General features: G+C 31.6%; 1 protein-coding gene across 1 annotated transcript; it reads right to left on the bottom strand.

The window, feature by feature from the left end:
- Positions 1 to 2,053: 2,053 nt before the first annotated feature.
- LOC134721642 (uncharacterized) lies at positions 2,054 to 17,430 on the bottom strand. The gene is made up of 13 exons (XM_063584774.1): positions 17,303 to 17,430; positions 15,050 to 15,131; positions 13,317 to 13,492; positions 12,252 to 12,431; positions 11,684 to 11,918; positions 10,611 to 10,681; positions 9,607 to 9,734; positions 6,624 to 6,799; positions 4,996 to 5,175; positions 4,147 to 4,752; positions 3,573 to 3,699; positions 3,173 to 3,263; positions 2,054 to 2,320 (listed from the first exon to the last, which is right to left on the bottom strand). Exons 1-13 carry the CDS (start codon positions 17,332 to 17,334, stop codon positions 2,275 to 2,277), a joined length of 2,130 nt encoding a protein of 709 aa, XP_063440844.1. The 5' UTR covers positions 17,335 to 17,430; the 3' UTR covers positions 2,054 to 2,274.
- Positions 17,431 to 17,543: the final 113 nt, after the last annotated feature.

Below are 17,543 nucleotides of genomic sequence, written 5' to 3' on the forward strand. Positions count from 1 at the left end.
CAGAAACCACGAGACATATTTATACCAAAATGTACATTGCATCTGTGGTCAGACTGATAATTTATAATGATAGATGTGCGAATTAAAGAAAACTTGCATTTTCATGGATATTAAATTTTTGATTATGGCAATGTCGGCAAACATTCCTTTTGAAAATTTGTAATTTTTTGAACATTTAAATTTGTAGTTTTGTCCGACAGATTTCTCTGCATTATCACTGTGTCCTTGGACCATTAAAAGTGGTTGTTTTAACTAAGGTTTTCAAACATATGAGGATTATATGCATGTGGTAAAAAGATATATCTGAAACCTCAAGTAACAGGTGGGGAGCAGATTATTGCTGTCACAAAAACTACAAACCATGATTTTCAGGATAAATGAATACACAACAGAAATGTTACAGCAGTCATAATAAATTGATTGATCATTTTAATTGGCCACTACAAAAAAAAGAAGTTGGTCTCGTTTCAAACTGTCAGTACATTGTTAATACAGCTATTACCAGGTTGACTTTGTAGGACAGAATGACAATTCCGCATACAGAGCAGAATTTATTTACCCTGCTTATATCATAATCCACTTCAAATTTGTGTAGACATTCATGCTATCCATATTAACTTTTCAGTATTCTGTGTTGCTCTTGGTGCTTTTTATGCCCCACCTACAATAGAAGAGGGGCATTATGTTTTCTGGTCTGTGCGTCCTTCCTCCGTCTGTCTCGCTCCAGGTCAAAGTTTTTGGTCAAGGCAGTTTTTGATAAAGTTGAAGTACATTCAACTTCAAACTTAGTACACATGTTCCCTATGATATGATCTTTCTAATTTTAATGCCAAATTAAGAGTTTTTACCCCAATTTCACGGTCCCCTGAACATGGAAAATGATAGTGCGAGTGGGGCATTTGTGTACTGAGGACACATTCTTGTTGATTTATATTATTGAGTGTGTCTGCTCCTTTAACACCAAAACCTACAAATGATCAAAATAATAAAAACCAAACACAAATCTTACAAAGGCTTGATTCCTGACTTGGAATAGTTGCAAAAATTTATTCTACAGTTTATATTAAATAATCTCTCTAAAACCACTGAATAGAGTGAAATGATTCAAAGTGTGTCATCTGCTGCATCTATATGATCTTCTATGCATATTATGACTTCTGTCTGGATTGATCAACCAACATCACCACTTGGACTTAAAAAAGAACAAAGGAGTCAAACTGCATTTTTTTTTGCTATTACCGGGTAAACCCAAAAAACTGTCAATAACCATCAAAGGCTGAACATTTTAGACCTATTTTGGAGCTATTGCCCCTGAAATGTTAATTTTCAACTTTTAGATCACCTGGTTCAAACAGCTAATTGTGAGCTATTGTAATGAGTTTCAATTTGGCTGCTGTTCCTATTACTGTGGATTCATTATTATTCGTGGGATAACAATTTTCTTGGATTTTTGTGGTTATAGGTAATCCACAAACTTAAATGTTCAATGACACAAATTTTCTAAAAACTTGTTTGCAGACCTTTTGTAAAACCATGAAATTAAATATCAACGAATACAATGTTTCCTCATTAACCACATAATTAAACGGATCCACAGTATAAATAGACAATTGTTCTTTTTATGAATTTGAAAAAAAAAAAATAATTCAAAGGTTCAAATCTGAATAGAAACATGATCTCATCACATTTTTTTTTACTGAAGAATGAATACTTTTTAGTAAAACATAAAATGATATATATTCAAATTTTAAGGTGGTTTTCATCTATTCAGTGATGTAAAGACAGATCATTCCCTATTCTATTTTTAGGAATAGCAGCCATTTCCTGCAGAATTTCCTTAGCTGTTTTGTAACTATATTGAATCAGCTTCTATAACAGTGGCAACAAACCTTGATTCAAAGGACTAGTAGAAGAAAAGCCTTTTCAAAAGGACACCAATTTATGTAATATCTCATATTACTCTTTTGCATGCTAAAGGTGTGTTAAGATAAAAATGAAATAAATAAATAGCTTTATTACAAATATATCTCAAATTCACTATAATATACATATAGAAAAGGCTTTCAAATATTTAAGCCAAAACAAGATGTTCCATTGCAAAATAGTACAAAAAGACTGGAATTTTAAACTGTCCTATTCTTCCAATCTTGAAAGCATCTTCATATGTTAAGCTGATATATAAACTCTCCAGACTAGGATAGCACTTCTCCAATGTTAGAAATGGATTTAGATTTGTAGAATCATAAAAATCGTTCCATATAATATTGCGTGTCCTTAACTGTCTTCTGGATCTAATCTTGCTAGCATGTCGTCTATATGTCTGCAAAAAATTAAGAAAAGACTAAACTTATACTCATCAGACAAATAAGTGATGTTATATCTTATTGCCATGTATAATAAACTTGAAGATATATAGTGCTCATAAAAATTGACTAAAGATCTGCATGCATTTAATCAATCAAATTTTCATCATTATTTATTACTTTGAATGAAATTTTCTTGCTGCTTAACAGATACAAATTATTTTTTTTGAAAAGTATATGAAACATTGGTGATTTAAAAAACTTGATGCTGAATTAAATGATTTAATTTTATGTATTTGATTACAAACAAAGGAAAAACAGTAAAACTTCTTTTTTGGACCACAGAAATAAAACAATTTGTTGAAAACTAAAATCATGAGTTATTTCCCTCTATAAATGTGTGTGTTTGATTATATGTATTTTACTTATATCAAAATATATGATTTTCTCTGTGAATTTTAGTATTGTATACTATATATGTCATAAAATATGGATTGGTGATTTCAGATAACAAGGCCGGTTTTCTAAGGTTTAATTTTATTGATTATGATCAACCAAATACATGTATACCAACCTTTATCTGGTTTAAAGGGAAGGCTGGTTTTATAAGGGTACATGACCATTTAAATGAATACAAATTGACAAGATTTTCTTGATCTGTAGGGTATGAGGGGAGAACTGGTAGATAGGAGAAAAGAACTAGTACTCAGATGAACTGGTTTAGAGAAGTTTCACTGTAATTTGTGAAATGTCTTTCAATCTTTAGGTTTGTTCGTGTCTTGGGCTGTTTATTTGCAATCTCACTGATGAACAACCCACATCTTCTTATAGTTCATGTTATAAATTTTTCCCACAAGATTTCGTTTTACCTGAGTTGTTCCTCATACTGCGCCCTCTGTTGACGTAACATGTGTAATAACTGGTCATCAGGGTATTCTCCATCAGATTCATAAGACTCCTCTGAAATAGACATTACTCAATCATCACATCAAATTTGATTATTTTTATAAGAGAAACTGATGAGATGTGGGTTTTTTTTATGCAAAAATTGTTTTGTTTTAGTAGTTTACTCCAAATGAACATACATATACATTGAATGAAATAATTGCATAATGTAAATAAGTGACATTTTTAAGTGTTTATTAAAAGTGTAAAATTTGCTGCTGTATACAATTCCACCCAATAAATTATATTTATTCAATAAAGAATAATATTCTGATTTCCTTCAACCTCCCTGTTGAAATTATAGCTTGACATCAGATGAATTACCTGTGTTTTCTTTGTTCTGTTGTTGACTGTCCACTGTAAATTTTGGTTGCCGTGGAGGAGAAATGTCACTGTCAATACTAGATAACACAGTACTGGTTGATATATTAAATAATCTGTCTTTAACAACCTGAAAAAAGTATCCGTATAAAATCATGAAACTTGTTCATTTACTAAAATACTAATGTCTGTGCATACAGGAGTAGTCTTTTGTCTTTGTCGTATAGAATATTTGATTTTAACGGATGTTGGAAGATATAGAACTTCATATTTGAAAAGACACAGGTTTATTGTTAAACACTGTATGTTGCCCTCAAAATGACTTTTGAAATTTTTTTCAACAACTGTTTGCTGTCTCATGGACATTAGATATTGAATTGAAGGAAAATTTTGTTTAAATTTGCCTAAATATCAGAGCACACATTCCTCCAAAACCAGTAGAGTTTTATATACTGCATGATTTCTTGGTTACTTTAATGTTGGCATAGTATTCTAAAACAATAGAGCATAATGAATGTGTTAAGAGTTGAGTTAATCATTGATTTTTTCATAATATCTTTATGTACTGAAAATTTACCTGTCCAATGGCATTATCCACTACTGGCTTGGAATGTGTTGGTTTCCCAGACTTTTTCAAAGTTGGAATATTTCTGTCATTCTCTTTTTCAGTTATTTTTTCATTGTCTTTAATTATTTTCCTCTTCACTTTTGACTCCGTGTCCTTTTGAAATTGAGTTCTAACATTCTGTTTACTTTCCCTTTCCACTAATTTACTGCTTTTATCAGTTTCAAAAGAATTATTATCTTCATCGGTCATATGTTTCTTATTTTGTTCATCATCACCTGACCTACTTGTCCTACTTTCACTTTCTACTTTTTCTTCTATGTCAGGTTTTTCAGCTTGTAAAAACTTATATCTATCACTATCTATATCTTCATCTCTATCTGAGACTTTACTGTTGGTACTGACATTTTTTGAATTATTTCCTCCTGAATTTGTCTCATGGCCTCTCCTTAATTCATTCTGAGATTGTGGGTGAGTTTTATGACCTTGATGAGAACATGGCAACAAGTCACATGTTAAATGATAGTGAGGCTCTATTTCATCAGCACCTTTTTTGGGAAGCATTGGACTAGCAATAGGAAATGATTTCTGTGGCTCAGCTGGCATATCATGGGAACGCTATAAAATAAAATATATGTTATGCAATACATTTAAAATAAACTAATAAGTCATCAACTTCTCTTACCCATTTTTAATCTATCTTTCTTCATATAAAACTGAGAGAAAAAAATATGTCTTTTAATAAATCATCCATATCAAGTTATTAACCATAATTAAACAAAATTTAAAAACAAATCAGTGATGATCACAATTTTTAGAATTTTTAATCAAATTTATTATTGGACATTTAAAATAAAGTACCTGAATTTGACCTCTGACTTGTGGAGCAGGAGTAAACTGGACAGTTCCAGATGAATAATGTGAATCGCTTGTGTTGTATCTTCCATTAGGATTGTTATATTCATCAGTCTGCAGACTTTGTTGATTACCTCTTCCAGATAATCTTTGCTTGAATTCGTCCAACTTTTGATCAATCTCTTTCTGTTCAACGAATTATAGTGTCAGTTAATAATTGTATCATTTAATTTCATATGGTTGCATTCAAGAATAATTTAGATTTTTAAAACATGAATTGACAGCAATCTTGTCTTGACATAACTGGGGTATGTTATTTGATTTCACTTAAATACGTGTCTCATGATTCTAATGCTAAACATTTCAACTTTGAATCAACCAAAATAACTGTCAGACTAACAATCTAAACTATTTACATACACATATGCCTCTACGTAATTTTGATAGTACAGGTATAATATATAACTATTGAAATTAAAACGGTGATACTTGAAAACGTAAAACGTTCAAAGTCAATAAAAGGTACAGAGTTAAAAAAAAAAAATCTGTTGAAATGAGAAATGTCAATGTCTATATAACTGATACCAAATTTCATTGATTTTCCATTAGCTAGGTCACAAGTGGTTCCCTAAGGTCACAAGTGGTTCCCTAAGGTCACAAGTGGTTCCCTAAGGTCACAAGTGGTTCCCTAAGGTCACAAGTGGTTCACTAAGGTCACAAGTGGTTCCCTAAGGTAACAAGTGGTTTCCTAAGGTCACAAGTGGTTCCCTAAGGTCACAAGTGGTTCACTAAGGTCACAAGTGGTTCACTAAGGTCACAAGTGGTCCCTAAGGTCACAAGTGGTCCCTAAGGTCACAAGTGGTTCCCTAAGGTCACAAGTGGTTCACTAAGGTCACAAGTGGTTCCCTAAGGTAACAAGTGGTTTCCTAAGGTCACAAGTGGTTCCCTAAGGTCACAAGTGGTTCACTAAGGTCACAAGTGGTTCCCTAAGGTCACAAGTGGTTCCCTAAGGTCACAAGTGGATCCCTTTAATATGAAATAGTCACAAACTTTATTATTACATGTGTGTGTGTAAACTAGGCAAACTTTTCACTCATCAAACCATGACTAAGAGAGTCAGACCAAATATATTTAATGGAAATTAGATTTGCCAATTATAATACAACTGCATACTAAATTTCATGGACCTGCAAAACAACTTATTATGTCTAGTGATGACCTAATCACAAAATAATTCACTGTTGATGCTAGAGTTACCTGAAATAGCACATATTTTTCTTCGTTTTTTTTCCAGTCTAACTTAATCATAGGAATATCCTTATTGACTAACTCACTAATAATTTATTTTATCAGATGTTTCCCAATCAAGGACTTAACATCAAGAACAAAAGAATTTAACCACATAAAGTGTCTTATTTAAAACAGGCCACTATACAAAAAAAAAGAAGTCTTAAATGAAAGAGAGTATGTATACACTATATGTTGAAGGCCGTACAGTGACCTATAGTTGTTAATTCCTGTATCATTTGGTCTCTTGTTGAGAGTTGTTTCATTGGCAATACATACCACATTTTTTTTTTTTATATATATATATATACAACATTAACTCCTTTCTTGATTCATTCTTGCCCTACCTGTCCAGGAGATTTATCATTATAACCAAACTTGACAGCAGGAGTTTTTGAAGCATTATCTCTGGCCTGTTCCACCTTCCTCTTCAGCCTCCATTGATAGAGAACATCTTCCTCTGGTCCACTAGGTTGTCTCCCCTGGGGCTTAGGAATCTGATAAGATGGCTTCTCTTGTTTATCTTTAATTAAAATAAAACAAAATTTGAACTCATTTCATTGTAGTGGGAAGAAATTAAACATGCGTTTACAGAATGAGGGAAGCAACATACAACACATTGGAAAGGAAGATTATTGTTTGGGAAGTTGTACAAAAAGTTACTTGAAAATATATAATGAACACTGATACTTTTGTTGTAAATCATCTTGAAAGTCATATGTGGTTATTTTAGTTTCTGACAATTACTAAATGTATTTAGAACTTTATGTCATGAATAAATACACACCATATCATTTTTTTTCTAATCCATTATGTTAATTGTAGTGAAAATGCAGTGAGATATGTCATTAAAGCAGCTTAGACCAAAGCAATTAATATGTATCCTATACTGTGGCTTCATATATGCCTGTGGGCTAGTAATTTAACAGGATTTTGTGGTCAGAGGTCAAGCCAAATTTTAGAGATTGGTGTTTAAATAAATAATTGAATTTGTTTTATGTTTTATGTTTTATGTATTGTCTTTTGGAAAATGTTGTTTGTGCTGTTTTTAGACCCTTCTACAACGAAATTTGTTTAACATGCACACGTATAAAAATAGCGGTTTTTATTCAACGCAATCATAGGTTTGAACGTAGTTGTCAATTTAGACTCGTTTATATTTTTTTGTTTGGGCTTTGTATCATATTTTCCCTCCGGTTTATATGATCCATTCATCCTATATTGACTCTTTAAATTCAAGAGTTTATCTAAAAATTAGGGTACTTTTTTTCTAAAAATGAGGATACTCTTAATATGGCCTTCCAAATACCGTTTCGATCCCTAACATCACTGAAGAGACATTTATTGTCGAAATCCGGATCTGGTGTTCTAAAATATATTAACACCGTATGGCCTTTTTTTTTTAATTAGTTGGTTTACGGACAACTAGTGTCAAAGGTTAGGGTCGGAGGAGGTAAAAAAAATAAAAATAAAATAGCAATCTTAGATTTTTTTTTTGTTCACGTATAACTGTTCTGAAAAATTTGAGTCGGAGGAAAAAAAATAAAAAAAATGCTGTTCATTCATGACATTACAGGGGTTGAGGAGGAGAAATAGTTTAGCTCTTATCTTGATATGCTTTGCATTTGATGGATGGATGGTCAATTGTTGTTTAATGTCTAGTGGCTAATCAGATGCATAATTAGGATGAGAATATGATAATGAGAAATGAAATGCTAAACTGACACACTGAGCCAGAATTTAAATGTGCTAGCTCACAAGGTAACAGTTCCCCCAAAGATATGTTACCTTACCCAAACACATTATTCTGACTCCTTTAATAATTGCAATTGCAGCGTGCTTGGCGAAGAAGCAGCAGATACCAATTTTTAAGTCTTTGATTTGACCGGGTCAAGGTTCAAACCCAAGATCTCTCACTCTCCAGGTGAACACAATACCATCACATTTAAGGTGCACCTGGTCTTCACGTATGAATATATGTGCATGTTTGACCCAAAAATCTTTTGAGGACAATATACTTGACATAAACAAATTTCTTTGATTTATGAAATGTTTGATAATCAACTGTGTTCATGATCCTATCATGCTGATGAAGAAATAGCAATGTACCAAAGTTTGACTAAAACACATATTTTGTACAGACAAGAAATTTGTTAGCATCTAAATTATGCATGAATCCCGTTCGCTGAAAAGTGGAAATGGTGGCAAAGAAATAAAAAGTTGAGATCAATGTTTTATTTTCAACAGGTACCTTGACAATGGCAACATTTTCATCAGCCATATTGTCGAATATGGCATCGCCGATTGTTTGCTTAGGTTTGCATTTGATAAAAGTGCTCTCAGTACGTTGACCATCAAAGTTAATATTCAACTGAAAGTAGATGAAGCCGTCAGACTCCATGGTCCTCCCTCGTTGGGTTTTTGAATTCGTCTGCGTCATTTCGAAGCTTTTCAAAATACGCCGTTCACTACAAACGCTTTATTGACACAGACAAAACGTTTTGGAACGCCTCGGATTTTTTTATTCACAGCACTCGAAAAATCGGGTCGGCGGAATAAAAAACAACACGAAATCAAAATTTTAATTTTATTTCACTTTTAAACAAAATCGGGTCGGCGGATCCGTAAACCAACTAATTAAAAAAAAAAGGCCTATGTTTGTAGCATAACATCACGGCCACATGTTTAAAAAGTTTTTCTGTTTAGTATTAAATTTATTTTAAGATCCATTTTGTTACATCTTGTGATCAATTTTATTTGGCAATCGCCAATGGCAATCAGCAGGGTTCAAGAAAATCAGTTGTTCGACCTGTTAGTCAAATGCGTTTTGTTGAAATATACTTTTTCACTTTTTTGGTCTTTTGGAAAATGTTGTTTGTGCTGTTTTTAGACCCTTCTGCAACGAAATTTGTTTAACATGCACACGTATAAAAATTGCGGTTTTTATCTAACGCAATCATAGGTTTGAATGTAGTTTTCAATTTAGACTCGTATATATATGTAAATGTATATACCATTTTTTTATAGTCTCTCATAACTCTTTTTAGAGTGGCTCTTGTTTTATATTGGAAATTGTAATATTATGTAAATGTTTTATAAGAGGTGAGACTCAAATAAAATATTGTCTTGTCTGTCTTGTCTTGTTAAAATAAATGCAAATTTTCCGTAGGCTTGCATGAAGAACTTGTTAGAACCATAAAATCCTTCCAATTAGTTTTAATGTAAATTTACTTTTGGGGATGAATTGCTACTGATTTTATTGGTGGTAGAAGAAACTATTTCAGAATTTAATATTATAATAACAATTTAACCAGTTACAATGAATCTTACCCCATTTTCTAGCAAAAGAGGGTCTATATGGTTGTTCTTCTACACTATTTATAGTGGAACTGAAGGACTGAGAACTACCAAGTCCGTCTGTACTTACAATAGGATCTGAGGATGCCACACTACTGGCACTGAAATTGATTAAAACATACAACTTTATATGTTCTATTAAAAGTGTTTAAAAAGTATCTATAACTAATAAGTTTGCATCTTCATAACAGACTGCTATCAGAAACAAATCATTGAAAATTTGATGTTTTTTCAATACATGCATGCTTCGATATAATACATTTTGCAATAAAACTCATATAAATTCTACAATTAGAACTATTATGTTTTGCTTCATGGCATGATAATATGGTGAAATATTTTCAACTGACCCTAACAGAGAGACTAAAATAACAAATTGAAAATAAAGTTGGAAAACTGCATGAGGTTAAGCCAAAACATTTAAAATAACCATATAATTAACAAGTAGCAGTGTAGTTTCGTAGAGAAAAAAATGTCAGTCTTCCAAGGAAGACAAATGTTGCCTGCTGTTTCTAAACAATATAAGCAGTAGTCATTTCTGAAATGTTAAAACTTGACATTTTGGAATAACCAAATGATGCAGGTGTGATCTCTATGTGTTGGGTACAGCTTGCTGATGGGCAATGTAATAAATGACACAAAATAAAATTGAGAATGGAAATGGGGAATGTATCAAAGAGACAACAACCTGACCATAGAAAAAACAACAGCAGAAGGTCACCAACAGGTCTTCAATGTAACGAGAAATACCCGCACCTGGAGGCGTCCTTCAGCTGGCCCCTAAAAAAATATATACAAGTTCAGTGATAATGAACGCCTTACTAATTTCCAAATTGTACACACAAAATTCTATTGGCCTAATTACAACATTATAAATGTAGATCATGTATTTTTCCATTCAGAAGTTTTTATATGCTTTTTTTTTTAGAAGATGATGTCTAAAAATGATATGTAAATTAAGTAATATAATATCCTACCTATCAAGTAGTCTATCAGCTTTCTCCTGTAACAACTTAGTTGTATCATCTAACGTATGTGGAGCAAAGTCCTGAATAATAAATGTAATTCAAATGATTTTCTGTAAATTTCAATAATTTGCACATGGTAATGTAAAAGATGTATTAGTTATCAAAGGTACCAGGATTATAATTTAGTACGCCAGACGTGCGTTTCGTCCACATAAGACTCATCAGTGACGCTCAAATCAAAATATTTATAAAACCAAACAAGTACAAAGTTGAAGAGCATTGAGGATAACTGTAATAAAAGATGTGATTTTTAAACTTCATCAAATATTTTATCCATCCAATTGATTATTGTTGTTATTGAACACTCTGACACAAAAATAACTTATATTGACAAACTGAGTCTCTATTATAGCTATTTTTGTTGCTGTTCCTTATATACACGGCTAATTTTGCATAGGTACTATTTCTGTACTAAAAATATGTAGTACTGGAAATTTACTTTTAATATTTAGTACTATTTCTTTATTTTAAAACTATTGCAATATTTAGGTACTTGTTTTTTTACAGTACTTGATTTGTACTAAATATTTTGGTACAGAAATAATACAATATTCCATGTTTGAAAATCATAATTTGAAGAGATTTGAAATAGAAAAACTTTCAAAATGCTGAAAAAGTAACAGTAGTAAGTTAACCAAAAATATGTAGTACATAAATTTCAAGTACAAATTAAGTACTGTAAAATACAGGTACCTAAATATTACAATAATTTTAAAGTAACAAAATAGTGATTTAGTACTGAATATTAAAAGTGAATTTTCAGTACTATATATTTTAATACAGAAATAGTACCTATGCAAAAGTAGCTGTGTACATGTATGGATCAGCTTTAATTTAGTATTGACATACAGTATAGGCACCAATTTGTAGTTGATTTTTCCTTTGAAAATTGTTAGAACTACAAAGAAAATGAAAATTTTATATCACAGGAGTTTGTGACTTTATAAGACATTATGCGCATACCCAGTGTTTACATGTGAAATAGTATAATTTTTTGAAAGGTTGAATTTCTGTCTATTTACCTTTAACTCTGGTTTCTTGTACCCACATCCTTTGTCGTGACCTTTGTAAGGACTTATGGGAGAATGTGGGGTAAAACGTCTTGATCTTTTTACACCAGGACTGTCTTCTTTTGGTGTGGAGCTGTCAGCATAAGATCTATCTGATAACCACCAAAAATCTCTTTGAGCCGATGATGAGGCCTTCTGTCTTTCCTCACGACTCATTGGTTGTCCTGAACGAAATCTCTCAATATATCTGTAATTCAAGTTTAACGTTAAAAATTATTTTCTTGCTTAATTAATGTTGATCATGTTAAGGCAATTTTAGAAGAAAAACTTTTACTTCTTTGAGCTGTCCAAATTTCACAATATAAAAATAATATCACATTTCGTTTTGTAGTTATAAAGAAAACAATTTTACAACATCTTTCATTTGTTATAAAAATTCAATTGAATTTCATTAATTGAACGTGCCTTCAAAAGTACAGGGGAAAAAATTATTTTATGAAAGTAGTCACCTTCATGTTTGCTTGACATTTTATATTACAACACATGTATGTTCACTCTTGTAAATTTTTATAACACTTACTTTTGTAAAGTTGAAGAACTGTCTTGTCTCATATTACCATTCTGTGACATAAGGTTTGATTTTCTTTTGTCAACAGTAGGATCCCTCTCTGGAAACTGCAATGTTTTCTTTAAATCACCATATCTATCTCCACCATTTTGAAATATTATGTTGTTCAAAGGATGATCTTCATCTGTTATACTGAAATATTAAGCATTACAAACTTGACTTTAGATGCAAAAGATGCAGCAAAAATAGGTCCAAAGATTATCATTTCATTGGCAAATTTTATTTAATTATCTTTATTTAAATTGTTTTCTTAATGAGAAAAAATGAATAATGAATAAAGGTATTGAAGTTATTTTTATAAAGGTATTTAATTTGTGCCAGTTAGAACTAGTTGCATGCAAGAATGTGTACTAGTACACAGATAACCCATCTGCATAATTTATCATTTTCTATGTTCAGTGGACCGTGAAATTGGGTTAAAACTCTAATTTGGCATTAAAATGAGAAAGAACATATTACAGGACACATTTGTACAAAGTTTCAAGTTATTGCACTTCAAATTCATCAAAAACTACCTTGACCAAAAACTTTTACCTGAAGTGGGACAGACAGACAAACAGACAAATAATTGACAAAAGCCCAGACCAGAAAACATAACGCCCATAAATCGGGCATAAAAATCTGACTTTATAAGTTAAGTCTGTTTAGAACACAACAGGAAGCAAGATATATGCATACAGTCTGTGCCAAAAACTTTTTCATCTACTAGTCCGGACACTAAATATCAACATTGATCAAAACTTGTCCTTATATGACTATATAAAATTTCAAAATTTTTCACTAGTCCGAAGTCTGGGGTATCGGACTAGTGGCTAATGGTGCAGACTGTGCATATGCCGTATACCTTGAATTATGTAATAATGTTCTTGTATTTTATTAAATTTAAAATTAGGCTTATTTTGATGCTGAAGTTTATATATTTCTATCAATTTTTGATCTTGTCTATTTCAGCTTCCTGTGTCTGTCTTCTTTGTTATATGCATCTTTGATCACCTTTAATATACAATAAATTTTTACCTTAGTGGCCTATCTGTACTTGGCCATGATTCATCAAAATGTGAAGAACCAGATTCATCCTGGTTAGCTTTCGGTGTGAATGAGTTACCTCCCTTTAAAAACAGTTCATCGTTATAACTTAGTCTTTCCTCTTCATTACGTTTTCTGTTACTTGATCTTATTGGACTTATAGATGTCTAAAAGTAAAAATACAACACAAAATATATTACTATGCATTAAACCAGTATCAACAATAACATACTTATGAACTTTCCTTTTAATTCCAATGGTGGAACTTTTTTATATATATATATAATAACAACTTGTACTTATAAATGTTAAAATAATAAGTGTTAAACATGAAATTAAAAAATGTTAAGGTTGGTGCAAAACTTAAACTTTTTTCATACTTCTGCACCTGCATATTTTTATCTATTTATGAAATAACCATCTTAAATGATATTTTTGTAACAGAATAGAGATACATAGTTGAAGTCAAATAATATACTGTTAAACTCTGAATTAAACCAAAATGATTTGTTTGTCAAAAGCCTTTGATTCATGCATACTGCTTACAAGTTACAAATGTACATATATATATATGAACGCTATATCCTGAATAGAACTAAACAATTGAAATATTTATGTAAATAACTGAATATAAATTCATGCATCACTAAATACTTTTTTTTGTAATATAGCTTCAATTACTAGAAAATCAATGCTTATCCTCAAGTTTTTTTACTTATCATTTAATTTAATAGTGTGAAAATGAATTATGTCTGTTCTTAATCAGGAATTTTGTCAACTTATGTCCAACTGCCTCAAAGGACTATATCCTGTCTTAAGTGTCTGTGGTCATGGAAGACATGCCTTTCTGAAGATTTATGTGAAATAGTTATCAAAGGTACCAGGATTATAAAATTTAGTATGCCAGACGCGCGTTTCGTCTACATAAGACTCACCAGTGACGCTCATATCAAATATTTATAAAGCCAAACAAGTAAAAACGCAGCTCAACATGCCAGTCTTGTGAAACGGTTTTGTATTCTAATCATAATCATGACCATGTTCTGGTTCTTAGATTCATGTAATATTTGCAACTGGATGTTAAACACTATGTTAAAATTAAATCTTGTTATATCTTATGTCTTTTTGTGATAGTGGAGTTTGTAGTTGGTGGCAGATTTTTGCTAGTCTCACTTCATTTAGTCCTTTTAGTCATGCACTGATATATATAGCCTTTTAAGAATTCATAAATTGTAAAAAGGTATCCTATAAAATAAATATATAAAATAATAATATTGATCTAACAGACAATACTACAATTATGGAAAATTACACAATAAGACAAATCCATTGCTCTGATTTAGGTCTTTCCCTGTAATATATAAAACTTAAATCACTTAAATATGCTTCAACAAATGCCAATATTGATAAAAATTATTTACATACATACATGTAGTTAGAAAAAATCTTCAGTGCTTAATCATGTATAAACATATATCATGTATATACTTCTATGGAAGCAGACAAAAATCTCCAATCTCTTACCCACTAATCTTTTGTTTTAAAGAGATATTCTATCTTATTATTATTTTTTCCAATTTAATGGATTATTCTTTTAATTCTTATGTTTATTTATCATTTTGGTCACACCTTTTTTTGATTAGACTTTCCATCTGTAACTTTAAATGCTAAAAGTAAATAGAAGTACAATGTACATCATGTATGATCTGCATGATTGTTCCTACCTTTTTCTGGTTTTCTGAAAGATTTTTCTTTTCTGATGGATGATAATGTGCTTTAGGAGGTGGATCTACATAGAAAGGATCTCTGTATAATAAAAAATAAAATAAAAGAAAGGTACATTGTAAGTACACTATCATTAATCAATACATACATGTACTTACTATTACAATCAATAACTGGAATAAAATACCCCTATACAAGGTGTTACACCCACTCTTAATGTAGTATGGTTTAGCAATAAAACAGATCTAGACCTGGCAATGGTACATGTAACTAATGCCCCTTAAAAACTAACCCTATAATATACTTTGTGAGTAAGGGCATATGAAGAGTTAGCAATGAAGACGAATTAAAATGTCTAAATTGACAATCAGAGTTGTCTTTTTTGTAGATGGTCATCATTCCTCCTATGATTAGCAAACTACATGTACATTTAGAACATAACGTCACAGTTCCCAAATAATGTCAAATACAATGTATCGCTATTTGGCAGTCTGTCCTGATTCAGCCCTCAAAGTAGCCTCTGAAATGAAGTTGCCAACTAGCCACCAGACACGAAAATTTAGTGGCCAATCCAAAATTTCAGTGGTCCGGCAATAATTTCAGAATGCTTGCATTTTTCTCTATCTAAACAACCCAGCTTGTGAAATAAAAGTATTAAGTTTCTGTTCAGCGATTTTTGCTGTCTAGTGTAAAAAATAGTTTACTAATTTAATTTCATAAACTTTGGACATGTTTTAAAACAGTCTGTGAGGTTTATCAGTAGTCCGAAGTCCCAGTCTAGTAAAAAAATATCATCAGACTTGTACAGAAGCACTGGCGATTGCCCCAGGACATTGTTTTCGTCCATTTACTTACAAATTCGAGCAATGCTTTACCATGTGCTTTCAATAAACACAATCTACGCACGCAATAGCCAAAGTTGTGACTGAGTTTGGAAATATGAAGATCTGTGCCATTTTCAGTCACCGACAACAAATTTCTTACAAATGAACTACAAAGTGAAAGTCAAAAATGCAGAAATCATGGGTCTCTGTGAAAAATGTTAAAATATAGAAAAATAAAGGTCTGGCAGGTAGGCATGGTAGGTGAAACTTTCATAAATGAAGAGATAAATGAAAAATGAAGTGATTGAAGCCCAATTTAAATATGAACTCCAAGGCCCTCAGTCGGCTCCAGAAGCGATGAAGCAGCGCATCTATTTTGGGTGGGCAAATATCCACTTTTTGATATGGGACGAGCTCTGCCGTCCCACGGCCCCAGCTTGTCTGACAATGAAATCAAAGTCATAAGAGAAATTAAGAAAAACATGAAAGTATTAAAGATGAATGGAATTCCATTAAATTTTGAATGGACACCTGGTCATGCTGATATCCAAGGAAATGACATTGCTGATTCACTGGCCAAAAAAGGAGCTAAAGAAGCTGAAAAAATAGAAGAACCGTCAGAAGTAACCAGGCAGGATATAAAACGTGCAGAAAGTGTTTTAAGAAAATGGCAGAACCAATGGGAATCAAGTCAACGTGGCAGAAATTATTACAACTATCATCAAAAAGTTTGTCAAAAAATACCAAAAGATTTACCATCCAAATGGTCGTTTTCAATTACTACTAGTTTGAGAACAGGTTATTGTGATCTAAATGATTATAAATCCAAAATCATACCATCATCAGACAAAAACTGTTCCTGTGGAGAGCCAGAAACTGTAGAACACTACCTTTTACATTGTTCTAACTATGAGAAGGCTAGAGAGTGGATGAGAACATCTATTTACTTTATTATAGGAAATATACACATGGATTTAGACACCTTATTAGGAATCGATGAAGAAGACATTAATAGAGACAATCGAAATGAGATATTGTGCCATCTGGAAAATTTTGAAAAAACTGTGAAAACACTTTTCAGATGTGGTGTCATATATTTTCCATTTTTTATGGGAACTTTTGTGATGTCCAGTAAATATGGCAAACAAATAGAGTTAAGGTGTATGGCAGCCGCACTCATATATATGTCAAAGACCGTAGAGTAAATTCCTTAAAAAAAATCGAAAACATGGATTTTCAGGATATCTAAATCACGATAATTTTTTTTGTCAGTTTGAGAATCTTTAATATTTTCTCTGAAACTGAAAGTGACACTGACAGACAAGTTTCAACAAGATAAAATGAAATATTTTTACACCAGTAATGTTATGTTTGTGGTGAGAGTCGATGCTTTTAAAAGTTATTCAATGCAAAATTATATGTTTAAACCTTTTCGGAGTTGGCCTCGGCTGAGAAATCATGGCAAGTCGATTTCCAGTTTGAACATCTCTCTACTTCGCCGCCATCTGTAAACAAAGTGAGGATTTGTAAAAATTCCAAATCTTATTGTAAAACGAACAATATGTTTTTATAATGCATTTCGCCAGTTCTATATAGATGTGATTGAAATTCTGAAATAATATTATACCTGGTTTTTCAATACAAATTAATTAAATAATTACCAAATTCA

The sequence above is a fragment of the Mytilus trossulus genome, chromosome 6 (assembly GCF_036588685.1).
Source record: "Mytilus trossulus isolate FHL-02 chromosome 6, PNRI_Mtr1.1.1.hap1, whole genome shotgun sequence".
NCBI lineage: Eukaryota > Metazoa > Mollusca > Bivalvia > Mytilida > Mytilidae > Mytilus > Mytilus trossulus.